This window comes from Lichenostomus cassidix, chromosome 14, assembly GCF_008360975.1.
Source record: "Lichenostomus cassidix isolate B80296 chromosome 14, HeHo_3.0, whole genome shotgun sequence".
Taxonomy (NCBI): Eukaryota; Metazoa; Chordata; class Aves; order Passeriformes; family Meliphagidae; genus Lichenostomus; species Lichenostomus cassidix.
In genome coordinates this window covers 1648001-1674027 of record NC_139495.1, presented here as the reverse complement: position 1 = coordinate 1674027, position 26027 = coordinate 1648001, and the positions used below count along the sequence as shown (strand labels likewise).

The window sequence follows — 26027 nt, the reverse complement described above, 5'->3', positions numbered from 1 at the left end:
TCCATACAGATAATAAACTGGTTTGGGGTGTGGAGATTGGGGAAAAGGGACTGTGCTGACTTCTCCATGGCCAAGCTGGGCTGATTTGGGATGATAAATTTGATGGTAAATAATAGAGATGAAAACTGGAAATCACTTGCTGCTGAGCTGTGAATCCAAACCCTACATTGCACGAGGGATTTGGGAATTATAAAGCAGCGAAACACTCGAAAACCCTAAAAGGAAAATGGGAAAACCTATTTAGGTTTGGGGTTTGCTTCCTCCCTTCCTTCTGGCACATCCTCCCTGCTCCTCCTCCTCCTCCTCCTCCTCTCCTGCCCCAGCAGGGACCTCTGCAAAATGCCAAACGCTGGATTTTGCCACCCTGAGCTCCAGGCATGTCCCAAGCCCTGGCAGCGCGTGTGGGGCGAGCGCAGCCACCCTTGGCAGTGGCTTTTATTCCCTTTTTTTTCCCTCCCAAAAAAACCCAGCCCGTGGCTCCCTCCCCGGCTGCGCCCGAGCTAACAATGGGGGGTTTGTGCTGCCCTGCAGCTGCTGAAATTTGACGAGATCCAAGCGAGGAAAACAGGAGCAGGTGGGTCAACAGCGTGACCCTTTCGCTCCCAGCAGGATCAGTGGGATGGAGCTGGGTGCTGCTTGGTGCTTGGAGGATGGGGATTGTCTCCTGGAGAGAGCCCTGCCAGGGTTTGCTGCGGGTTTTGGGATGGGTTTTGCCCCCAGAGCTCCAGGGTTGGGGAGAGTGGCTGGAGGTGATGGAGCAGCAGTGCTTCAGGCAGGTCTGTGCTGCCTTGGTTCCCAGATTGGGGCTGGTTTGTGGTTTTTGGGATGCTCTGTGGATCCAGGATGCTCCTGAAGCTCCCAGTGGGCAATATAACAGTGCAGCTGTCCCAGGTGGGGTTGCTCCATCCCTGCAAGTGTCCAAGGCCAGCTTGAAGCAGCCTGGGACAGTGGAAGGTGTCCCTGCCATGGCAGAGGTGACACTGGATGGCCTTTAAGGTCCTTCCAACCCAAACCATTCCAGGATTCAATCCCAGTTTCTGCTCTGAGCCCCCCCAGGTCATGGAGATGACTCCATCATGTCCATGTTTGCTGTTACAGCTGCCCTACAGAATGTCCAGGCTGGGGATTGCTGCCATCCCAGGAGGGTTGATGTGCTTCCCAGGCTGTTTGGTGACACAGAGGACATGGCCAGGCTGGCCTCCTGGCACTGCCACACCAGCAAATGAATCTCATTTGGGATCCTGGAATGGTTTGGGTTGGGACTTTAAATCATCACTTTCCTCACTGCTCCTGTTTGGCAACAGGGAGAGAAATCCTGGTGTCACTGAGCTGGGAGGGTCAGGGAGGAGCCAGCTGCTCCTCAGGTGTCCCCTGCCCAGCTGGGGTGACCTTGGGGTGTCCCAAGGAGGGTTTTGGGACCCCTGGGGGTGCTCAGTGCCCAGTCCTCAGCAGGGAGGTGGCTGCAGCCCTGGACCTGTGTGAGAATGCACAGGATTTGCAGTCAGAGGCTTTCAGGGCAGATGTGACCAACTGTTTGGGAGGCAGGGGGAGGAACAGGAGGTTCTGCTGATGGATTTGGTAATCTTGGCTCTGAGATCAACTTACAGCCCAGCCAGGCTGAGGTGCAGCCCAGCACTGAGCTGTGGGTTCACTTGTGGGGTTCACCATGTTCATATCCCCAGATCTTCCTGATTCAGGTGGAATTTTAATAGAAATTCACAGGAGCATCAGGGTAATCCCAGCATCCCGAGTGCTTCCTCTGGCCATGGAGCAACATCCAGCTTGGTTTGCACAGGGAGAAGCCTGAAAGAGGAGTGGGCTTGGTGGTCCTAGAGGTCTCCAAGCTGAATGATTTTCTAGGAATGACAGGTTGAGGTCAGGATGAGTCTGTGCTGAGGGACAAGGGGACAGTGGTGACAGCTTTGGGGAGAGGGAAGGCTGTGGGCAGGGAAGGTCCAGGGCAAGGAGCTGCTTGGGAGGGATGGATGGATTCATGAATGGATGGATGATGGATGGATGGAGGAATGGATGGAGGGATGGATCCATGGATGGATGGAAACTGAGAAGGAACTTCCACTGCTGACTCCAGTGGGTGATGCATCCCAAAAAACTAATCCCACACAGGCAGCTGGGGACACTCCATCCCTCAGGATATTTATGATCAGGGTTTATCCTCCTGTGGATAAATCAGAGCCTCTGGGAGCTTTTCTGCCACTAAACTTGGGTTTGCAGGACGCTGTGACACAGCCTGGGGTCACACCCCGGGCAGGATTCAACCCCAAACTGGGGGGAGTTTGGGGCTCAGACTCCCCCTGGGCTGTCAGCAGAGCCTGTCCCTGGCTGTCCTTGCAGCTCACCCCATTTGGGGCTGCAGAGCATGCCCGAGCTGTGTCCCAGCAGCTGGCAGGGCTGTTTACCCCGAGCCCTTCCCGCCACTGCTCCCTGCCTGGTGCCAGCTGGTGCCAGGGCTGCAGCCTGGCCTTGGGGACAGCAGCACAGGTGCCAGGCTGAGCTCGTGACCCTGGGGTGGCTTCGGCTGGGTTTGGGACATGTGGCTGCTGGGAGCATCCTGCTGGAGGTGTGGGATTGTGGGGATTGTCCTGCAGGATCCTCCTGTGCCTTTTCTCCCCACCTTCCTGGGATTTGGGGTACAAAATAAAGCAGGAGAAATACCCTGGAGTTGTGGGAAGTGTGGGAATTTTCCTGCAGGATCCCTCTGTTCCTTTTCCCTCCACCCTCCTGGGGATTTGGCTTCAAAATAAAGGAGGAGAATTATCCAGGAGTTGTGGGATTGTGGGAATTGTCCTACAGGATCCTCCTGCACCCCTTCCCTCCACTTTTCTTTGGGTTCAAAATAAAGCGGGAGCATCCTGCTGGAGCTGTGGGAGGTGCTGGAATTGTCCTGCAGGATCCCTCTGTTCCTTTTCCCTCCACCCTCCTGGGGATTTGGCTTCAAAATAAAGGAGGAGAATTACCCTGGAGTAGTGGTATGTTCAGGAATTGTCCTGCAGGATCTTTCTGTGCCCTTTCCCTCCACTTTTTCTGGGGATTTGGGGTTCAAAATAAATCAGGAGAATCCTCCTGGAGCTGTGGGATGTGTTGGAATTGTCCTGCAGGATTCTTCTGTGCCCTTTCCCTCCAGGGAATTCCTGGGGATTTGGGCTAAAAATAAAGGAGGAGAATCCTCCTGGAGCTGCAGGAATTGTCCTGCAGGATCCTCCTGCGCCCCTTCCCTCCACTTTCCTGGGGATTTGGGTTCAAAATAAAGCAGGAGAATCCTCCTGGAAATGCAGGATGTGCTGGAACTGTCCTGCAGGATCCTCTGTGCCTTGTCCCTTCACCTCCCTGGGATTTGAGTTCCAAATAAAGCAGGAAAAGCTGCCCTGCTGCTCTCCAGAGGGAAGGACGCTCAGGGATGCTCAGGGACGCAGGGGAGGATGCTCAGGGATGCTGGGAAGGATCCAACAAACCAACCAACCAACACCAACAAGGACGCTCAGGGACGTTCAGGGATGCAGGGGAGGATGCTCAGGGATGCTCAGGGATGCTCAGGGATGCTGGGAAGGATGCTCAGGGACACTCAGGGATGCTCAGGATGCTCAGGGCTGCTCAAGGATGCTCAGGGATGCTCAGGGACACTCAGGGACACTCAGGGATGCTCAGGGACGCTCAGGGATGCTCAGGGACACTCAGGGTTGCTCAGGGACGCTCAGGGACACTCAGGGATGCTCAGGGATGCTCAGGGACGCTCAGGGATGCTCAGGGACACTCAGGGTTGCTCAGGGACACTCAGGGATGCTCAGGGATGCTCAGAGATGCTCAGGGATGCTCAGGGATGCTCAGGGATGCAGGGAAGGATGCTCAGGGACGCTCAGGGATGCTCAGGGATGCAGGGGAGGATGCTCAGGGATGCAGGGAAGGATGCTCAGGGACACTCAGGGACACTCAGGGACGCTCAGGGACGCTCAGGGATGCTCAGGGACGCTCAGGGATGCTCAGGGATGCTCAGGGACACTCAGGGACGCTCAGGGATGCAGGGGCTGCTCGGATCCCACCCCAACACCCACGATTACCATATGAAAACAGGGCAAACAGTGGGATTCTTGTGCGGGAAGGAGCGAGGGAGATGCACGACCCCTTTTGGTGCCAGTCAGCCCCAGAGCTGGGTTCAGCCACCATTAACCTTTCACTTTTGGGACGAGCCCGTGCTTTCCTGCCGCAGCTGCTTTTTTGGGACAATATTGCTCATTTCTCCTCCCAGAAATCCTGATTTGGGCTGTGCTGGGAACCACGGGATGTGTGCAGGGAGAAGGGGGAGTTCTTAATGGCTCTGATGTGTAATAATCTGAGCTTTAAAAAAATTCCGTTTTGATTTAAGGGGTTTTGTGCACATTAGGATAAAAAAATGAGGTTTTGGGAGCGTTATTGGGAATATTTTGAAGCGAACTCAGTGTGGCTTTGCTTGTGTGACAACAGCAAATCAGGGGATGGAAAATCTTGGGGTGTGGGATGAGGCTGGAGCTGGAAGGGAGGATTTTTAAAGGGAATTATTATGGATCAAGCTGGAGAAGTGTCTGGAGAACCCTTGGGAAGGAATGGGAGCTGTGAATCCTGCCTGGTTTAATTTCTATCACTGGGAATATCAGTGCCTGAATTGGCTCCAACGAGGGATTTTCAGGATTTCTCTTCACCAATGGGCCATTTAGTGGGGTTTTTTTGTTTTTTTTTTAATGGTTTCATGGGACAATTGTACCACACAGAAATCTTTTGAGAATGGTCATGATTGGAGGTGGGACAAAGCTGGAGGGATTTTGTTTTTGCAGTGATAAAATCCTCACTTTCATGCAGTGTTTGCTTGGAGGAGAACAACACAACCCAAAATCTTCCCACACCTGAATCCCCTGTGTGGGATGTCTGTTTTAGTGCTTAATTTCCCCCAAAATTAACCTTAAAAACATTACAGGTTATTTTATTAAATATATTATACATATATATACATATATGTATATAGATATAGACATACATATAGACATACATATATTTTATTAAATATATTATACATATATGTATTATATAAATTATATATGTATGTAATATTATATGTATATATACATTGTGTATTATACATATATATTATATATTATATATTATATATTATATATTATATATTATATATTATATATTATATTATATATTATATATTATGTATTATATATTATATATTATATATATAATATATGTATCATACATATATGTACATATACATATGTTTAATATATGTAAATATAGAAATATATATTTATATATTTAATAAAATATATGTATGTATACATACATATATTTTAAATATATATATTTTAAATATATATATATATAATTATTATTGTATTAAATATATTATATATATAATTATTTTAAAGCATTACATTATTTTTTAATCCTTTAGCATCTCAAGTTCATTCCAGGCTAACATCCAGCCCTTGTACACTAATGATTTCCCTTTTCCCTTCTCGTTGGCGCTGCAGGATGGGAATCCCAGCTGCTGGAGACAGGATTCCTGGGGATATTCCTGTGTCCCCTCTGGACGCTGTCCCCCCTGCCCCAGGGCTCTCCTCCCTCCAGGATTGTCATCTGGGCGTTCCGCTGGCTGATTTTCAGGATCATGCTCGGAGCGGTGAGTGGGAATTCCTCTTCTGCTTCCTGCAGGTGACAGCAGCAGCAACATCCTATCCCAGCTGAGAATCACCCTTGGGATCCCTTGGTTTGGGAGTTTTTCCTGCTGTGCCTCTCAGGATCCTTCAGCTCTCTCCTGGTGTTGGTTTGGATAGAAGAAGCAGCAGGAATTATCTGCTGCTGCTGCTGCACTTGAGTGGCTTTGCTGAGGGATAAAAAGGGAAGTTGTGGTTTTTCCCTGAGACTGTTGGAATCCAGTGGGTAATTCCCAGTTTTCCCCGGAGCTGCTTTTCCTTTGGAACCTTGCTGAGGTGTCACTGGGAGGTTCCCAGCAGGACAATTGCTGCAGAGCTGTCCCAAAACCAGAGGGAATTCCCTTGGGAAGGAATCCAGCAGGAGCTGACACATCCCTGTGAAAATCCAGGTGTGTTATCCTGTCAGCTCCATCTGCTTGGATGGTTCAGAAAACCCCAAAATTTTCAGCTCATTATCATCACTGATTAAAAAAATGAGGTTTAATGAGCATTATTTGTTATTTGTGAGGAGTGCTTGGGGTTTTTTTTGGAGTGGCTTTTTGTGTTTGGGATTTTTTTTCAGGCATCTCAGGTTGAAGGTTTTATTTGGGATATTTTTCACCAATGGGATCTTAACCAAATGTTAAAGCCCTTCATCCCAGGAGGCTGAATCCTGTGCTCCTGATGGTTTTTTGGATTCAGGGAATGCCTGGATTTGGCACTCAGGGCTCTGCTCTGGTTAATAAGGTGGGGATTGATCACAGCTTGGACTGATCTTGGAGGTTTTTTCCATCCTCATTCTGGGATTCTGTGGTTCTCAGCTGTAATTCTGATTACTAAATGAATTGACAGCCCATGACACACCAACTGTAGTGAAACTGCAGTGAAACATCCCAAATTTCCTCCAAAATTGACACAATCACCAGTTCACACCCTGCTTTCCTTGTGGATTGGGATCATCCCGAGCTTTGCTCCTGCTGATGTGCCTCATCCATTCTGAATTATGGGACAGAATTAGGAATTCCTGAATCATGGCTCTGGAGGCAAACTGTGCTTCCCAAACATCTCTGTTGCTGTTATCTCTGCTCTGCTCTCAGCTTTACCAGGAGAGCAATAACTCTCTGGATATTTTTGGGAAAAGACAAATCCCTGCATGCCTGGGATGCTGATATATCACTGGCAGGAAAGCATGGAAAGGCCATTAAATGGGATCCCCACAAGCAAGTGATTTATGGGATCTTTAATCCTTTGGGGCCCAAACCCGTGTAGGATTTCTCCTGAGGTTGGGATATGGTGCTTGCAGGCAGCAGGAGGTGAGGTGATGTGGGAAGGAGAAGGAAACTCCAGGAATTCAGGTGGATTTTCTCCCATGGCATCTGGTTTGCTCCCAAGCTTGCCAGGAATTTTTCCTGGGGTGGGATTGGCAGTGTTGGTGTTTTATTCATGTGTTTTACACAGGAAATTCAGTTTTCCTGCATGGTTCTCCTGGGATTCCTCAGGCTGGTTGGGGTGAGGCTTTCCTGGGGAAATGCTCCAAGCAAACAGCATTTCCTGGGGGCAGCTGGGCTGTCCCTGGCTCTGCTGGGTGCTGGGAATGTGCTGGGAATGAATGTGCTGGGAATGCCCCTTGGGTGGCTGAGGGCTCCAGGTTCTCATCCCATCTCTCCCGTTTTCCATGCTCAGTTCCTGTTCCATCAGCTGATTGCCCTTTCCAGCCCCTTTTTCTCCAGTCAGCCTCTCAGATTTGGGATCTTTCCCCAGGTGGAGCTCTGACCATCTGCACAGAGCACACCTGCTCAGGTGGAGGCTGCTGGAGGAAGGATTTGGGATGAGTTGATCTTTAAGGTCCTTTCCATCACCAACCATTTTATCATTAGGGACTTTTGCTGTTTCTTAGCTAAACCTCCCACAAAGAATCACATCCAGACCCTGCTTGATTGTGCACAATCCCCCTGGAAATGTTCAAACTGCTCGTTTTGGGGTGCCACAGCAGCAGGAAAGTGGGGTAATCCCAGCTGTGAGGAGCTCAGGCAGGCACTGCCAGGCTTTGATTGGCAGCCAGCGCTGGGCTGAGCTCAAATATTGCTGCCTTTTTTAAAAGGCATAATTATGTGATTCAATCTATATGTTTGATGTTCCTAATCATCCATTAGAGCGGGATGTAAAGAGGGATGCTTCCCAGGAACACGCCTAGGCAACAGAATGGGGGCTCTTTGTGTGAGCCAGCAGCTTGGGAGGCAGTGAGGGATGCAAACACACTTTTGCAGGGCTGCTTTCCCTCAGGAGAGCTCGGTGGTTTGGTGGCTTCATCATCCTGTTTGTGGCTTTCTGTCACTCGGATTCCTGGAGGCTTGGGAGATATAAAATTTTGGGGTTTGATGCCACGAGGTGCTGAGATTTCTGTCATTCTTCAGGTGAAGAGGTGAGAGGAATCAGCCTCAGGTTGTACCAGGAGATATTAGATTATTTAGATATTAATTTTATTTTTTTTTTTCTGAGGGAATGGTCAGCACTGCAATGGGTTGCCCAGGGAGGTGGTGAAGTCACCGTGGAGGAGTTTGGGATGTGGATGTGGCACTTGGGGACAAAGGCTCAGGGCTGCTGGGCTGAGGGTGGCACTGCATGCTCTGCAAGGTCTCTTCCAACCTGGATGATTTTGGGATTCTGTGGCAAACAAGCCATGGGGGTTTGCCTAGAGGAGCAGCCCCAGGGCCCTTGGCCTGGTGCCACTGAGGGCTTTTGTCACCTGCAGCAGCCTGGGGACAATGACAGAAAATCCCAGCCTGGTTTTTGGGGTGGAAAGGACCTTCCAGCCCATCCAGTCCAACCCTAACACCTTCCACCATCCCAGGCTGCTCCAAACCCTGTCCAGCCTGGCCTTGGACACTGCCAGGGATGGGGAATAATAAATAATAATAATAATAATAAATAATTATCCCTGTTTCCCAGAGAAACTCTGGAAAATTGGAAAAAAGCAGGGAGTGAAGGTGGAGCTGCAAAGCATCCCAAGCATGTGGAATAAGTTACCAGGGAAGGTGGCTGGGGCAGAGAGTGTGAGTGAGTCTGAGACATCTTGATTAGTTTCTGCAGGAAAGGATTGAAGAGTGGAGTGAAAAACCAGGGAAATGGGATTTAAAGCACATTACCACTTTAATTTAAAAGTGCCCAGAGCAAGGGAATTCAGATTTAAAGCTGCCAATCTCTCCCTGGCTGCTGCAAGGGTTGGGGCTGGGAGGACTCAGGTCTGTGTGCAATCCCAAACCTCGGGTTTGCCCAGGGATGAGATCCTTTAACAGGTGTGTTCTGTCACAATTCTGTTATTTATAACAGAAATGTATTTTTATTGAATGATCTGCTCTGTTTGCAGAGCCCTTGACATCTTCCCTGTGTGATCCCCTAAAAACTGTCCCAGCATCTGGGCTGGGGTTCCTCAGGATGGGTTTTTACCCTCACATTTTGGGGAGTCCTTCCCAGGATTTGCTCCCTCTGCTCCTCCTCACATCATATATGAGATCCTGAGGAGTTCAGGGGGAATTTAGGGAAACCCAAGAGCATCTTTCCCACTTGGGATTTGTGACTTGGCCATCCTTCCCCTTGCTCTGCTTCCTGTAAACAACATTTCTCTTTTTTTGGTTTTTTTTTTTTTTCCCCACTTCCCAGATTTCCCTTTCTGACTGTCCAACTGACCTCTCTCTTCCCAAATCCAGGCTCAGCCTCTCTGAGCTCTTCCAGTCCATCCTCGGAAGCATTTTTTTGGCAGGCAGAGAAAATAATTTCAATCCTTTGCTGGATCAAATCTACACAAGAGATATTTTCCCCTTTTGCAGGAGGATAAAAGATCATTTAAAGTGACAGTCCTGGGGGGAAAAAAATAGTTCAAAAAGATTTATACTCATCAATTTTTTTCCCCTTAAATTTTCACCGTTTGTCCGTCTTTCTCAGAGATCCGTTCTCACAGAAAAAAATGATCAACTCCTTCCAGATTATTTACACATCGCTCGATATTTAATACGTTTTCCAACGGCTTTGCATTTCCTCTGCCGTTAAAAACTATTCCTTTTAACCCACTGCAGCAAATCCTCTCAGAACCTCGCGGTTCGTGCGAAACTCTCCGTGTTCCTTGTTTTGTTTTCGCTTGGATCCTGTTGAAAGTGTCAGGACGTGGGTGGCATTTGAAAGGTTACTGGGAAGGGTGGGGCTGTGATTAGCTAAGAAGGGAGATGAACTTTCTGGCACAAAAAAAAAAAATAAGGAAGACTTTGAAGCGAGCAGGATCTGGATGCCTGCAGTAAAACCGCGTGGGGAATGGGATAAAAGTGGGAATTCAGGCGATCCCGAAAGGCGGGAAGGGGGAGAATCCAGCGGATGTAGATGTCAGCTCGGTGACAAGCGTGCCCTGATCCTGGGCATGATGGCTCTGAAATGGAGAGTAATTATTCTAATTTGTTTTATTACATTAGCGTGGGTAGGAGGGAAGAAAGGGAGCTTTCTTCGCTGCCTCTCTCATTATTCCTCGGCGGGGCCAGCGCGCTGCTCCCGCGCCGCGGCTTCATGGGAATTTTTGGAAAATGATGTCTGCAATGTTCTGACCTTTGCCGTCCCAGCTGCAGCCTCCTCCTCTCTGCAGGGATCCCACACTTGACTCCTTAGCAACCTCCTTTGTGCCTCTGATCTCTCTCCGTTTGTCTGGTAATAGCCCTTGGCAGAGGGACTTGTTGTTCCTCGGCTGCTGGAAGAGGCAGGAGCCGCCAATGCCAAGGGCTGTGCAGAATCCCTTTCACCCACTGCTTCGGAGTCACCCAGATGCTGCCGAGCTCCTGGTGCCTCTCAGAGGGGCTCGTTGGGGAGAAAAGAGGGGGGAAATAGTGGAGAATTGAAGGGAGCAGAAGCCAACGGTGGGGAATTCTCCCGCAGGAGTGTGGTTTCCGTCCCTGCGGTGTGGTTGAGGTGGTTCTGGTTTGGGTTTGTGCTGATCAGCCTGGGGCTGTTCCAATGGGATGGATGTGTTCAGGGCTGGGATCTGTCCTGGGCTGAGCTTGGAGGGATTTGTTCACCCGGATGGCACAGAATCCTGGAATGGTTTGGTTCAGGAGGAACCTTCCCAGGCAGGGAGAGCTGCCACTGCCCCAGGATGCTCCAAGCCCTGTCCAGCCTGGCCTTGGGCACTGCCAGTGTCCTCAGGATGGTGTGGAAGTGCCAGGCTTGGACCTGAGCTGGGCTGGCTGTGGGCTTGGGAGTGAAGGGCAAAGTGCAGAGTCAGCCCAGGAGACAAACCTGTCCTGCCCTGGCTGAGGAATCCTGAAATCCTGGAATGGTTTGGGTTGGAATAGACCTTAAATTCTATCCAGTGCCACCCCTGCCATAGCAGGGACACCTCCCACTGTCCCAGGCTGCTCCAAACCCTGTCCAGCCTGGCCTTGGACACTGCCAGGGATAGAGCATCCTGGTATTCCTCTTTTCCCATGGAAGAATCCACAGGAATCTGAATTCAGTGAGGTTGGTGTGAACATCAGGTGCAGCTCTGGGTTTGCTGCCCTGGAGCATCACCCGTGTCACCCGTGTCACCTGTGTCACCTGTGTCACCTGTGTCACCCGTGTCACCCGTTCCCTGTGGGATGTTCCCTAAGGAAAACAAAACCTGGGATCCAGCTCAGCCTTCCTGACCTTGATCCATCGAGGTCTGTGGAAGTTCTGAAGTCCCTGAGGGAGTTTCAGATCCCCAGCAGAAGTTGGACTCGTTGGGTTCCTCACATTTAGCTTCTCCAGGAGCCTCTTCCCTGTTATCCCTAAATTTTCCTTTTTCAATTTTATTTTTATGTTTCACCTTAAGAAGCTCCTTCCTCTCCCATGAACTGGGGCCTCAGCTTGTTTCAGAATATCCTGGTGGAGGTTTGGCTTTCCCAGAGCTGGTGACACCACTTTATCCCGTGGGTAGCAGAGGTGGGAAGTGCACAGATCTGGGGGGTTTTTTTCCTCTGGAAGCATTTCTTATTTATAGCAGGAGCAAAAATTAAAATCCAGCATTTCGATTGGGAATTCGGGGTGGCTTTTTGCCCATCTTTTCTACAGCAGAGACACTTTGGAAAGGTCTTTAAATTGCCTCTAAATTTATCCTGAGGGTGCCCCATTCCCCACCCTTCCCTCTGGAGCTGGGATCAATAGGGAATTTTGCAGACATAGCTTGACTCACCAGGCTTTTTGCTCAGCTTCCCGTGCTATTGGCCTGTCTGTACCTTTTTTTTTTTTTTTTTTACAGAATTAATTTTGGGCTGAAAAAGTCTCAAAGAAGTGCTTTGTTCCTCCTTGACACTCACTCCAGGGAAAAAAAAAAAAAAAAAAAAAGGGGAAAAAAAAAAAGGAGAAAAAGGCAAAAAAAAAAAAACCCGTGGAAAATCTGACATCTGCATTGTAGAGAAAAATCAATAGATAGGGAGGAATATAATTATCCCCCACTCCTGCAGGAATTTTTCAGATATTTTTTGGAACAGTGACTCATATGGGCTCAGGGCTTGAATGACATTTTAATTATTGCGGCTTTTTCTCGCTTTGAATCCCCCAAGCTGAGCAGCCTGGAAGGGACAGGGCTGGGCACAGCCATGCTGGGGAGGTGAAAGGGCAGGATTTGGGGTTGGATCCCCCCTGGATCCATGGCAGATCCTCCTGGATCCCCTTTGTGCCATCCTGGGGATAAGGGAATGTTATTACCATGGAGTAATGTTTTATTCCGTGCTCAAAGCGTCACATCCTGGTGGAATTGCCTGATGGTTCGTCTGGAGCTGAGGCTCCTGCCTGGGTGGGAATTTTGGGGAAGGAAGGTCAGGGATGGGAGTGAGAGAGGTGATGCTGTGGGTTTGGTTTGGATGTATTATCTGCAATTAAACTGAATTAAAAACCAAACCCTGCAGGTGATTTTCCTTGCCCTGGGAGAACTGCTGGTGGATTTAATGCCCTTTTTAATTCTGGGAGTTGGAGTTTTCCAGGTCCAAGCAGGTGCTGGAAACTCCTGGTTGGAGTTTTCCAGGTCCAAGCAGGTGCTGCACCTCCATCCTGCCCAAACTCCTCTGTGCCCTGGGGGAGCAAACCTGCCAGGGGAGCAGGAGTTGAACCCATATTTCATCCTGCAGCTTAATTCCACCCAGGGCCAACATTTCCCACTCCTCCTGCTGTAAATCCCTGTGACAAGGACCTCCAGCTCCCCTTGCCAGGCCAGCAGAGCTCATTATCCCAAGGACCAGGAGTGCCACCAGTGCCACCAGTGCCACCACCCCGGTGGCTCCACAGCCCCAGCCAGCAGAGGGGATTTAATAATGCTGCTTGCTGTTGGATTCACAGCAGGGCCAGGGGGGTGAAAGGGTCTCTGCTGGTTCACTTGGCCACCTGTTTCCTTGCCTTGAGCTCAGATTTAATTTGTATTCCTGAAAAATTTCCCTTCCCCAGATCTGAGAATCTCCCAGTGTGGTGGTGGGGGTGCCTGGTTTCTCCTGGAATTGTGTCATTGGGAAGGGAAAAGGGATTTAAAACCCATTTTCCTGCCCCTCCAACAAATATTCCTTCATTTTGTGTCTTCAAACTGATCCATAAAAAGGGAAAAGGCAAAAGTGTTTTCAAAAATCTCGATCTCCTGCCCATTTGTCTCCAATCCCTGCATCAAAATAAAGGCAGAATTCCAGTTTTTAACTACTGCTCTGCTAACTCAGGACCAGGAATAAACTTCCCGAATTTTTTTAAACTTAAAAAAGGGGGGGAAAAGCAACTTTTTAAGTGATTTTAATATTTAGGAAAGGAGAAACGACTTTGTGCCCTGAGTTGGCTGCAGCACATCTTTCCCATGTTTCCCAAATGATGCCATTTGGGGACAATATCAGGATCATGATGTCAAGCTGGAATTAAATTAAACCATTCCCTTCCTCCTTTTCTTTTCCATTTAATTTGTCCTTATCCTTGATTTCTTGAACTCCAATATACTCCTGGCAAATATTCCTTGCAGGGTGTTGCTAGCTAATGTCCCAAATTCCAGGTCTGCTGAGGTTTTTAGGGATTGTCCTGAGCTCCTTGTCCTTCTGCTCCCTCCATGTCCTCACCCAGGGAGAGGAGGGTTGGGATCCATGGGATGTGGATATTAGGGAATGGAAATTAGGGAAAATGTTTTCATGGGAAGGGTTGAAACAGGAATAGTGGAGTCACCATCCCTGGAAGGGTTACAAAGCTGTGGATGTGGCACTTGGGGACACAGAGGTGACCCCGGTGATGGTGATGATTGGTGGTTGGACTTGGTGATCTCAGAGATCTTTTCCAACCTCAGCAATTCCAGCATTCTGGTTTTTCCTCCTCCTCCTTTCCTGCCCCCCTTTAGCAAAGCTGCAACCCCAAAATACAGAGATTTTCTGTGCACATTTTGCTCTCCTTCCTCCATCCCAATGCTTGGGAAAAGTGGGAAACTCAGGTGTCAGTGTGGGAGTGAAGTGACCTCGGGGCAAAGCTGCCTCGAAATGCCCTTTGAACGATGAGAGTGGGAGTTCTCTGAGCTGCAAAACATCTTGGATACCAAGAGCTTGCAGTGACTTCCCTGCCTGAAAGCTTCCTAGTAAACAAAAAAAGGATGAGCTGCCTCAGTGAGTCACTGCAGGGAAAATTGGGATTTTCAGAGCGGCTTGATTCCTTGTTTTAATTGGGGTTTTAATTATCCCCTGCTGAAGAATAGAGCCCGGGCAGGGAGGAGGGAAGGTCATCAAGATAACTGTCCTGGTTTAATATTGGGAATTTCTGCCTCAGTGTGGCCTGGCTGCCAGGGCTGCCAGCTGCAGCACATCCTGGGAGATGCTATCTGCAGATCTGTCATTGGAAAAAAGCTCAGAGGGCAGGAGGATGGAGCTGTGGCTGTTGACAGCCAGGGTGAACTGTCCCTGTCCCTGTCCCTGTCCCTCCAGCCCTGCAGGGAGATGATGGACACTGCTGGGATGTGCTGAGGAAATCCCTGGGGATAAAGCTGCTCTGCCATCCCACACATCCTGGCTGATATCACTTTGCATCCCTTTTTTTTTTCCAGCCAGGAGTTCATAAACTCTGCTCTGCTCTCAGGTGTCACACAGCCAGACAGATGTACAGCCTTGGGAATTGGATATCCTTGGGTGTTTCTGAGGTCTGGGCGGTTTTGGAGGGTCTTGAATTGGAATTTTGAAGGTTTTTTGAGCCCCAAACCTTTGTTTAATGTTGGAATTGAAGGTTTGTTTCAGCTGGAACAGAGGAGCCACCATGGTCACTTCCAACCTGTTCTGATCCTGTTGGAATTCAGATGGAATTCACAATGCTGGAATCTCCTCTGAGCTCTCAGATTTTAGCACTGGCAGCTCCCTGATCCTTTCCCTGCTGCAAATGCCAGGAATCCTCTTCATGCTCCTGTGGAGCAACCATGGGATCTTCCCAAAAAACCGATTGGGATCTTCCCAAAAAAACGATTGGGATCTTCCCAAAAAACCAATTGGGATCTTCCCAAAAAACCAATTGGGATCTTCCCAAAAAACCGATAGGAATCTTCCCAAAAAACCGATTGGGATCTTCCCAAAACTCCCACTGGGACCTTCCCAAACCTCCTGGTGTTTTTCTCCTGGAAAAGGCAGGGCTGTTCTAACCAGGGCAATGTCAGAGCAAATCCCCCCTAATTGTCTGCAGATGACAGAGCTGCTCCAACCTTTTGACCAGTGAAGCTTTCCTCAATTTGGGACATTGTGATCCTAATCAGGGGACATCAAAGCAGCCTTGATTGCACAGCTTCCTGCTCCAGCCCATCCCTGCCCAGGTGTCTGTCCTGCTCTGGCCCACTGATTCCTTTCTGCTCTTCATCACTGAGGCAGAGAAATTCAATCCCAATATTGCTGCCAGCCCTGGGATGGACGCAGTGATTTGGAAATGTGCTGCTCTGGTCACCCTGCAGTCCCACCTGCTCCCTGTCCCCAGCTCTGTGACACTGCTTCCTTTCCCCCAGGCTTTTTCCCGAGGGAAACAATGGGGTTTGGATGTTCAAATTGTGGGTTTGGTCTGTTAACCCTTTGGTTTTTTCCCTGTTGCTGCTTCCCAGGAGCTGCTCAGAGCTGAGCAGAGCTCAGGGGTGGGGGAGGCTTCTCCCTCCGAGGGGACAGTGGCATATTCCACAAGGATTTCGTGTCACATTCCCAGAAAGCAGGCACTGGGATGAGTCACATCCACTGTGTTCCCTCGGGAACAACGGCTGGACCAGGCTGAGGCTGTGCCTCGTCCAGTTTAACCACAGAATTTGGCATCCTGAGACCCAAAATCAAGTAAAATTCAGTGTTTGTGACTGTGTTTTTGCCTTTTTCCCCCCAGGGGCTGATTAAAATCCGAGGAGATCGCTGCTGGAGAGAGTTAACTTGCATGGATTATCACTACGAGGTGAGTGCTGTGCACACAAAAAAACCTCATTGCTCTTGTCTGCTTTTCCTCAGTAAAAGAATTTTCCCCCAACCTTTCCTCTCCTGCCAGGCAGCTCTCCATGTTTTCCCTCTTTATCTCAGCCTCTGGCAGTCAGGCCAGGTCCATGTGCCAGCTGGGTGATGCTGTTTTTCCCCCTAAAACACCAATTTTTCTCCTTCCCTCCCCGTGGTGGATCCAGGAGCAAAGCTGAGCCTCACTGAGAACTCCCACAGTAAAGCTGCAGCAGGGCAGGGACAGAAAGGAGTTTTCTGTGGTGCTGCTGCTGCTCACCCTCCCCAAAATGGGGCCATTTGACAGAAATAGAGCATCCCTGGGCTCTGCAACCCACAGAGCAGATCCTTGGCAGTTCACAACTCGGTGGGTTTATCTTTTTTGACATCTGTTGCAGTGATTATGGTGCATTTTGATGACAAACTGGGGGTTGTTTGCTGGCTCTGGGGTTTCTCTCCTCTCTGGTTGCAGAGGCAAACTCAGCTCCCCTTTCTCCCTTCACCTCCATTTTTGCATTGGAGTTTTGGGTAAATGGTGGCAAAAAGGAAAATGCTGCATGCAGTGAGGAGCTCTGGGTTGAGGAAGGGAGTGATTCTTCATCCCCAGCAAAGCTTGGGGTGAAAAGACCCTTCAGGGCTGTCGTTCCTAATCCCAAACACGGGGGTGGCTGCAGTAAATTATCCAGTTCTCCAGGCACCTGGCAGCACTCTGGGAAAGTGCAGCTCCAAGGCAAGCCCAGGCCACTGACCCCAAGCCACAACAATCAGCCTGAACGATCCCAAATCAATCCCAGCAGCACTTGTGGAGCCCAGAGGGCTAATGAGGACCATTCCTGGCATATCCAAGAGGAGGATCCCCAGGCTGGGCTAGTCACTGGGACCAGAGAGGGGGCAGATCAGTGTCAGTGATTTTAATCAATTATCAATTATTTGAATCCACACAAAGGAGGCTGCAGTGAAAGGAAAATGAAAGAGGCCAAGCTTTGTCCAGCAGGATTAAGGGAACAAAAATAGCAAAGGGTTGGGATTCACCTGCTGATTTCAGGCAGAGGGAGGGAGAAGAGGGGAAGCTGAAGCACCTCTGGCAGGCAGGGAGGGAGCTGGGAATCTGCTGGTGATTAGGATGATAAAAGTGGGGATTGGAGCAGGTCAGGGATGGATTTGGAGTGTGCTGGGATGTCTGTTGGCCACCCCAGCTCTGCTCTCTCTTGCATCCAAGATCCCCATGGGCTCCTGTGCCAGGAGATTTCATGGGAACACGTTGCCTCCATCCCTGCCTGGACTGTTTCTTTGCAGTAGGACCTGCAGCTCTGCTGGTGGAGAAGAACATTCCCACTTTTGTCAGGATGGTGGCTGGAGCAGTGCAGTGCTGTGATGGCTCAGGGAGCTGAATGGGTGCTTTTCCCTCCCTCTTCCCTTTGGGATGTGCAGAGCTTTAATCCCAGCAGAGCCTTAATCCCAGCCTTCCTGGGGCTCTGCTGCTCACTGAGGGATCTCTGTCCTCCCCTCTGTGGGATTTGGAGAGGGGAATGGCAGGAAGCACAGTTTTGACACAGGAGAGGGATTTTCCCATCAGCCTGACCCTCCTGGATCCCTGAGGAGCACATGGGCTCCAGGAAATGGGGGAGAGAATTCAGGCTCTGCACCAGGCACTGCCTGGATTTGGGGGATTCGTGGTGGCTGTGGGTGCCAGGAGTCCCAAACCCTGATCCCAGCCTGGCAATGCACCCCAAACAGGGAATTTCACCTCCTTTCTCCGTGGATTTCTGTGCTAACCAGGCCAGGGGCTCTGAGGTTTGCACCTGGAGTGTCTGTGGGTTGGGATCCCAATCCCTGATGGACACTCCTGGGTGGCAGCTGGCAGGAGAAGCCCTGAGGTCTGCAGTCCATGGGGTTTATTCACCCCTTTTTGGGGCTGCTGTTGTTTCACTGCACTTACAGGGCTCTTTGCCCTGCAGGAAATCCCAGGAAAAGGGAGTTTTCCCTCAGTGGAACCTGTTCCTGCTGCAGAGAGAAGCTGCTCTGAGTCCCAGCTCTGTTTGGCATCAGGATTATTGAGATTTATCCTCTGTGGACACAAGAATTGACAAATCCTCGTGCAGGGATTGCTGCTGGAGCTGGAATTGTGCTTCCCCTGGAGCCTCTGGCATCTGTCTGGGACATCCCAGGAGGGCAGAGGCAGCCTTGGATCCCTGCCTGCTCCACAGGGATCATTCCCAGATCCCAACCCCTCCAGAAAGAGCCTTTGGGGGTTTTGGCAGAGCAGTCCAGCTGATAATCCCAGGGGTTTGGGGATGGGAAAGTCTCCATGGCCACATCTCTCCCATCCCATGTCCCACCAGGGTGGATCCAATCCAGTGATGCATTTTTCCTCGTGGCTGCCAAAGTGCTTTTTAATTCCAGCCAGAGATCTTGGAAAATTCAGCCACCAACTGGTGGGAACAGCTGTGGGAGCAGCTGCTGGGGCAGGAGGCATGCTGGGCACCAAATCCAGCCCAGAGCTGCTGGACACAGGCACAGGTCACTGCTGAGGGACATCACCGACCTGGCTGAGGACAGGAGGGACACTGGAGATGTCCAGGGAAGGGAATGGAGCACCAGGAGAGGCTGAGGGAGCTGGAAAGGAGCTCAGCCTGGAGCAAAGGAGGCTCAGGGGGACCTTGTGGCTCTGCACAGCTCCTGACAGGAGGGGACAGCCAGGGGGTCAGGCTGTGCTCCAGGGAACAGGGACAGGAGGAGAGGGAACAGCCTCAGGCTGGGCCAGGGGAGGCTCAGGTGGGATTTTAGGGAAAACTCCTGCATGGAAAGTGTGTTCAAGCCCTGGCACGGAGGTGGAGTCCCCATCCCTGGAAGTGTTCCCAGCCCACGTGGATGTGGCACTTTGGGACATGATCAGTGTGAACCTCGTGGTGTTGGGCTGGTTGAGGGTTGGACTGGATGCTCTTGAAGGTCCTTCCCAACTTTAGCAATTCCAAAGGGATACAGGGAAAGCAAAACTGAACTCCCAGAGCAGCAAATCTTTGTTAGAAAGCATTGGAAGTGAGATCCAGGATTTGCTTCCCTGCTGGAGGAGCTCAGGGTGGGTTGGGCAGGAAAGTTTGGAGAGTTTTCCTGAGCCAACCTCTGCTGGATCCAATCCCCATTTCAACTCTGAATGTGTCACTGCTGCTGGGGAAAAGCTTTGCTCTGTCCCCAAACCCTGCCCAGCCACCAAGGCCACTCCTGGTGGGGACAAACTGTCCCTAATTATTGCCAAGCTGCTTTTCCCAAGCAGAGGCTGTCAGTCAGTGCTTCCAGCAGCTCCTCAGCTCCTGGAGAACCTCTGGAAAAGGAGCACAACGTCTTTTGTGCCTAATTAGGCCTTGCTGACTGATAGCTCTGCTGATAAGGGCGATAAGGAAGCCCAAACTGCTCCTTGACTGCCTCTTCATTCCTTTCCTCCCTCCTCTCCCTTGGATTAGACCTCGTTAAGCTTTTCATCCAGCTTTTTCCGAGCCATTATGAAACAAAAAGTAAATAATATTTAGCAATCTGTTTGGATGAATCAGAAAATGAGCTGCTTTTCTGAGCCCGGATGACTCAGGGTGGGCTTTGTTCCAACGGTTTGCATGGCTGGAAGGGAAAATGTTCCTAGCAGGGGGAAGCAGGTGCTCAGATTTCGTGCTGAAAAACGTTCAAGTTGCGAATCCGAGCGAGGGAAGCGGTGCTGAATTCAACAGAAAACAGTAATTATTAAAAGAAGTAACGGTGGAAATAATTTTGGGGATCGTTTCGTTTAGCAACGTTAATAATTAGAATATAAAATATTTATGGAGCATCCTAAATTTACAATCCTTGGACCCGTGCCAGGGCCTGCCAGGGAAGGATTCCTTCCTAAATTTACTGAAAAGCAGAATAATTTGTGTCTCTGCTCCTTCCTTCGGGCTGGTTGTGAATTTGAAGGGTTTTGCTGATGGATTTTGCTGGTTCCAGGTCAGGACTGTGAGGCTTGAAAGGGGAACAAGATGCAGCCTTGAGATGGGGAAGTTTTCCAGATTTCTCCAAAGTTTGTGGAAATCCAGCAGCCTCTGCCTGCAGGGTGAGCTGGACAGCAGCTGTGACCTCATGGCCACCAAGTGACCACAGCATTTGGGAGGTGAAACAGGAAAAATCTCTCCTCTGGGAGTTGTGTTTCCGTGAAAACAGGAGTGAAATGAGTTGTGGTGCATCTCTGGGATGCTGAGTAGGAAATCAGCTCTGTTGCTGAGTTCTGTGTGAGGAAGGAGCAAAGTTCTGCCCCTGCAGGGCTCAAAATACGATTTATTTCCATCTCCTGCTGCAACAACCAACAGCCCTTCAGCTCAAGGAGGTTGATAGCACAAGGAGAACACACTTGGGCTCAGCTGCTTCATTTTTTCCTTCCTGTTTGACCATAAATTTTGGGAGGTGACCTTTCCAGAGGCATCTCCGCAAACCCACTTGTCTTTATCCCCACGTCTCAAAGGGCTGTTTGGGGGCGTTGGGAGGGGAGGATGAGGGGAATCTGCTGGATTTTGGGGAGCTGCATGAGGCTGGAGGGATGGCCAAGGGCTGAGCTGGCCTGGGATCCATGAAATAACGAGATCCATCTCAGGGCAAGTGCTTGGAGCAGTGATTTTGGCAGATAAACATCAGCAGGACATCAAAAGCTAGTCAGGCTGTGTCTGGATTTTGTGTGGAGCTCTGGGAGGAGGGCTTGATCCCAGGCAGCTTTGCAGATGAATCCCAGCTCTGTGCCTTGGATTCAGGGGATCTTTGAAGGCAGTTTGCTGGAAAGGTTTGTTATTCCCAAGGCTGGGCTGGCTCTGCACTGCTGAGGGTGTGCAGCACTTCAGAAAAGAGGCAGCAGAACGCCTGAAAGGTGGGATTTGGGTTTGGCTGGGAGGATCTGCGCTGCTGGGTTTGCACAGGTCGGGTTTGCTGGCACAGATTTAGGGATTTCACTTCCAGCTGAGCTCTTCTGGGAAGCAGCCCTGGTGTTGCAGGGATTGGAAGTCCTGTGGATGAGCAGAGCTTTGGAAAATGAGGGCTGAGCTGTCAGAGCAGTGAATTCCCAGCAGTCCTGGTGGAGCTGCAGCTCTGGGGGATGTGGTGATAAATACTGATGGTGATGCCCAGTTGTGGAGGGTTTGAAAAGTGGGAAGGAATTTCGGGTCTCCTGGCCATGAAGGATGAGCTGATGAACAGCACTGGGCTGGAGACAGAAAAAAAACAGATTTATGCAGGGATGGGGTAAGGGATGTTTTATTCCAGGCAGGGAAGCAGCTTTCCAGAGGAACTTTGGATTTTGGGAAGCCACACCCTGCTGGGGGAAATGGGATGGAGACAGAGAGAAACTTCCCAAAGGAAAATCATTCAGGAACTTGTACAAGCGTGTCACAGGACAGGGAATGGCTTCCCAATGGAAGAGAGAAGGGTTAGATGGAATATTGGGAAGAAATCCTTCCCTGTGAGGTGGGCAGGCCCTGGCACAGATTCCCAGAGAAGCTGTGGCTGCCCCTGGATCACTGGAATGTCCAAGGCCAGGCTGGACAGGGCTTGGAGCAGCCTGGGGTAGTGGAAGATGTCCCTGGGGATGGCACTGGCTGAGCTTTAAGGTCCTTCCAACCCAAACCATTCCAGAATTCCACGTAAATTCTATCCAAGTTCCAGTAACAATCCCTCCTGGACACACCTTCCCCAGGCACTGGAATTTGGGGCAGCATTTACCTCTTTACTGCAGTTCAGATCTGCTTTTCTCCCTGTGATTCTCCACCAAAAACATCACTATTTACTCAGAAACACCTCCTGGATTCCCTTTGCTGAGCAGCTGGGTGGCACCTGCCCCTCCTGTCCCCTGCTGGCTCCCTCAGCTCTCCATCACTGCCAGCCATTCAAACCCAAGCAGGATGAGCCAGGGGAGGTTTCAGAGCTGCCCTGGGGAAGGCTGGGCTGGGAGGTTTGGGAGGCAGAGGAAGGAGCAGCAGCAGAGCTGTCAGTCACACGCTGGGAATATGCCAATCCTTTCCAGCAGTAACACAATTCCTCCTCCTGGATTCTTTGCTGTTTCTCTTTAGGATTTGCTTTAAGCCTGGCGAAAGCTTCCTGTACACCTATTGGATTTCATCCCTTCCTTGTGCTCTCCCACTGCTCCCAACTCGTTTACAGACCACCCAGGACCCTCCTTGCTTCCCTTCAATATTCCCTTTTCCTCCCCCCTCTCCTCCTGTTGGGTCTTTTTCAATCCTAATCAGATTAATCCTCACAACATCAGCTCTCATGGATGTGGCTCTTGTCCTCCCTGGGTTTTCCAGGGACAGGAATTTAGGATCCCATCACATCCCTCTGCCTCCCAGGGCTGTGGGGAATAACAAACTGCTCCTGAAACCTGCAGGGCCCAGGAGGTTTGGCAGCTTGGAATAGAGCAGAGGCAAGGCTCTGGTAATTATTGAAATTAGGGATTTATGAGCCATTTCATGGGGTGTGTTAGGAATTGTGCAAAGAGAAGGAAGATGACGAATTTTGATGCTTTCTGGAGGACAGAAACGAGAGGGGGAAATGGCAGAAGAGCATTTTCCAGTCTTTAGGAGTCACATGGAATGGTTTGGGCTGGAAGGATCCAAGGCCAGGTTGGATGGGGAATGGAGCAGCAATTCCCTGCCATGGAGTGGATGATTTTAATGCCCTTCCAACCCAAACCATTCCATGATTCCATTATAATATTTTTTCATGCACCAAAGGTTTTAAGCTCAGCTGGATTTTTTATTCCCACAGAATAAAACAAGGTGTGGCCAGCAGCAGACATCACCATGGGCAGAACTTCACAAACAGTGGAACATAATTCCCTTTATCTGCATAGCTCCAATTCCCAGTTAATTCATGCCATTTCCATGGAATTCCCTGTGGTTTCAAGCTTTCCATGTTGGCCATCAGTTGGTTTGAAGTGCAGCTCACAGGTTGGGTCACTCAGGGACTGATGGTCCAAACCAATTCCCAAACACTTCTCCCTCCTTCCCAGAGATTGGCAAGAATTCCACATATTTCTCCAGCTTTTTTCTGCCTTCTGAGTACTCCAGTGCTCCCAGCAAGCTCTGGAAAAAGAAGAATCCATGGTTAGGGGGTGCAGGAATGAGTTAATTTCAAGTCCCTGCCGCGGTGTTTTGCTCCAAAGTCGTGTGCGCCAAACTGACCTTTAATCTTGGAATATAAATCACTTTCCAGTCCTATTATTTCTAAAATCCTACAGGCTTGCGAAGGCACAAAAGGAGCCTTTGTCTCTTATTAATTTAATTTATAGGTTAAAGTTTCAAATCGGTGGCAAGCACAAGCTGATTTACTGTTCACTGCAGGAATTGCTGTTCTGGGAAGAGCAGAGTTTGCTCCGCTGCCTGGAGATGGGGATGTGTAATTAGGAGCTTCTGTAATTAGATGTAATGGAAGATAATTGGCTTATCGGTTTTTGGGATGAATTCTGCAGGAAAGCTGGGAGGGGAAGTCGGGGTGGGTTAGCTCTTTCAACCCTAAAAACTCCCCAGATCAGTAAAATCGTGTGGGGAACCATCCAATCATCTCCTGCATGATGTCATTTGTGCTGCAACAAAAAACAGCTACTTTTGGGATGAAATTCATTTTAAAGCAGGAGGGAGACTTTTCCCACCGGTTTAAAACCAGACACCCTTTCCTGGTTGTTTGTTCATTCGAGATTTTTTAATTTTTAATTTTTTTGAAACGGTGAAAATCCCATGTGGAGTCAGATTGGTTTCTCTTCCCAGACTTAGGAGTTTTCCCATTTTCAGAGCCATTTCTTCCACTTCATGGGATTTCTGCTTACGGAATTTTGCCAGCAGAATTTTCTAGTCCATCTCTAAAACAGCTCAAGACAAAGAAATAAAACTTTTTCCTAACCCTGCTGTCATTCCCCATTCCAGGGGAAAAGCTTTGACTCCTCCAGGCTCTCTCCAGAGGCTTTTCCCTCTCGACCAATTTACACGGAAAATAAGGATTGTGACTTGCTGCCCTTGCCAAGATCGTGGAAATATCCATATTAAAAATGGCATTTCTCTTCCTCCTATCCCCAAATCCACTCCTGTGTGTTTTCCAAGGATCAGATCCTTCCTGTTCCCTCTCAGTCTGGGTGGCTAAAGGGCTTTTCCTGCCTTGGCATTAATCAGGACTTGTGACAGGGCTGAGCTGGATTGTGTCCAACAAACCTGGGACAAGATGGGATTTCCCACTGTCGTGTTGGATCCCCAAACTGTAAATCCATGGATTTAGAGATCCCAGGATGAGACAAGATTGGATGTTGCTGTTGAGCAGCTAGCAGAGTAATGAAGGCACCAGTTCTCAGTGGCAAGAAGGAATGACCTTTATTGTTTTGATTTCATCACATTTATAGAGTTCTCAAAAGTCACCCAGATTGGTCAGTCAAAAGCCTTCCCCCAGGCCTGATTGGCCAGGCCTGCACTGCCCAAGTTCTGGGACACTGTTCCAACAACATCCAAACTTTATCTTTATTTATAAAACACAAGAAGAATTCTCGTGGGAAAAGCCTGTGATAGCCACAATTGGATTTCCCACTGTTGTGTTGGATCCCCAAACTGTAAATCCATGGATTTGCAGATCCCAGGATGAGACAAGATGGGATTTCCCACTGTCGTGTTGGATCCCCAAACTGTAAATCCATGGATTTACAGATCCCAGGATGAGGTGATGGAATGCCCACCTTGCCTGGTGGGCATTAAATGGAATTAAAGCTTGGTGGGACAAGCAAGGAGAAGGATTTCTTCTCCCAGAACCAAGGAATTCCATGGATTCACCTTCCCTAGGGAATGAGAACTCCTGGATTCCTGCTGCTGGTTCTGCTCTTCTCCCTGGCAGTGTCCCAGGCCAGGTTGGACAGGGCTTGGAGCAACCTGGGATGGTGGGAATGTCCCTGGGGATGGGAATTCCCAGTGGTGGAATTTCCAGCCCACAGTGGAAACCTGCTGGAATGTGCTGTCCTTGGCCCCGAGGTGGGAATATTTTAATTGGAGGAGTTAATTGCAGGTTGAGCAGCCTGGGAGGGTTTGGCAGGTGATGGGAGCTCCATGCTGCTCTGATCCCAGCTGAAGGACTGGGAACACTGGTGTGGATGTGGGAATCCCACAGCAGCAGGAACTGGGAATGTTTCTGGGCTCTTTGCGTCACTCATTAATGATTTTTGGTGTCTCTGCCACACTTTCAAATCGCTGAGAATCATCCTGAGGGGTTTTTCTGGGAGCAGGGAAGGATCCTGAGGTCTCCAGGCAGCTCCCAGTGCTTCCTCCCTTCTCCTTCCCTGGGCAGCTGTGTTGGGAAACAGAGCTGAACCTGAGATTTCTAGTCCATCTCCCTTTTTTTAGGGCCTGCTGGAGACTCCAGGAGGGAATTTTAATCCTGGAGTAGTGGGTGAAATGATGAAGTTTGTTTCTCCTGCTGCTACAGAACATGCTGGGAAGGTGGCAGCCCATGGGAATGCTGGGATTTTAGCCAAATGTTGGATTTTTAGCCAAAATTTGCTCTCCTGAGAGGATGTTGGGAAGAATTCCTTGCTGGGAATTTTGTTCATCCCAATCCTGAGCATGGCACTCACCAGGTGTCAGTGGTAATTAATTCACTCATCATTTAATAATTCACATTTTTAATGGTTTTATAGCCTTGGAGAGCCCAAAACCATTCAAAATTAAAAACCATCCAAAGCTCTTGGATTCCTGATTTTTGTCATTGTAACCCATTAGGAAAACCTGCTGCAGGACTTGGCTTTACCTGCTGAAAGAATTTATTATGGAAGATATTGAGAGCTTTGTCTTGTTTGGTTCCCAGATTTCGTGGGATAAATCACATCCCTGTTCCAGGACCATGGATGTGTGTCTGTGACAGCAGCTGG

General features: G+C 49.5%; 1 protein-coding gene across 1 annotated transcript in view; it reads left to right on the top strand.

Annotated features, from left to right (window-relative positions):
- The first annotated feature begins 4773 nt into the window (after positions 1 to 4773).
- The window catches only part of LOC146430591 (lipase maturation factor 1-like), an 85697-nt gene continuing 64443 nt past the window's right edge, over positions 4774 to 26027 (top strand). Inside the window, exons 1-3 of the mRNA XM_085075319.1 lie at positions 4774 to 4789; positions 5526 to 5674; positions 16029 to 16094. Of these exons, the coding sequence (XP_084931445.1) occupies positions 4774 to 4789; positions 5526 to 5674; positions 16029 to 16094 (231 nt within the window). The remainder of the gene's footprint in view (positions 4790 to 5525; positions 5675 to 16028; positions 16095 to 26027) is intronic.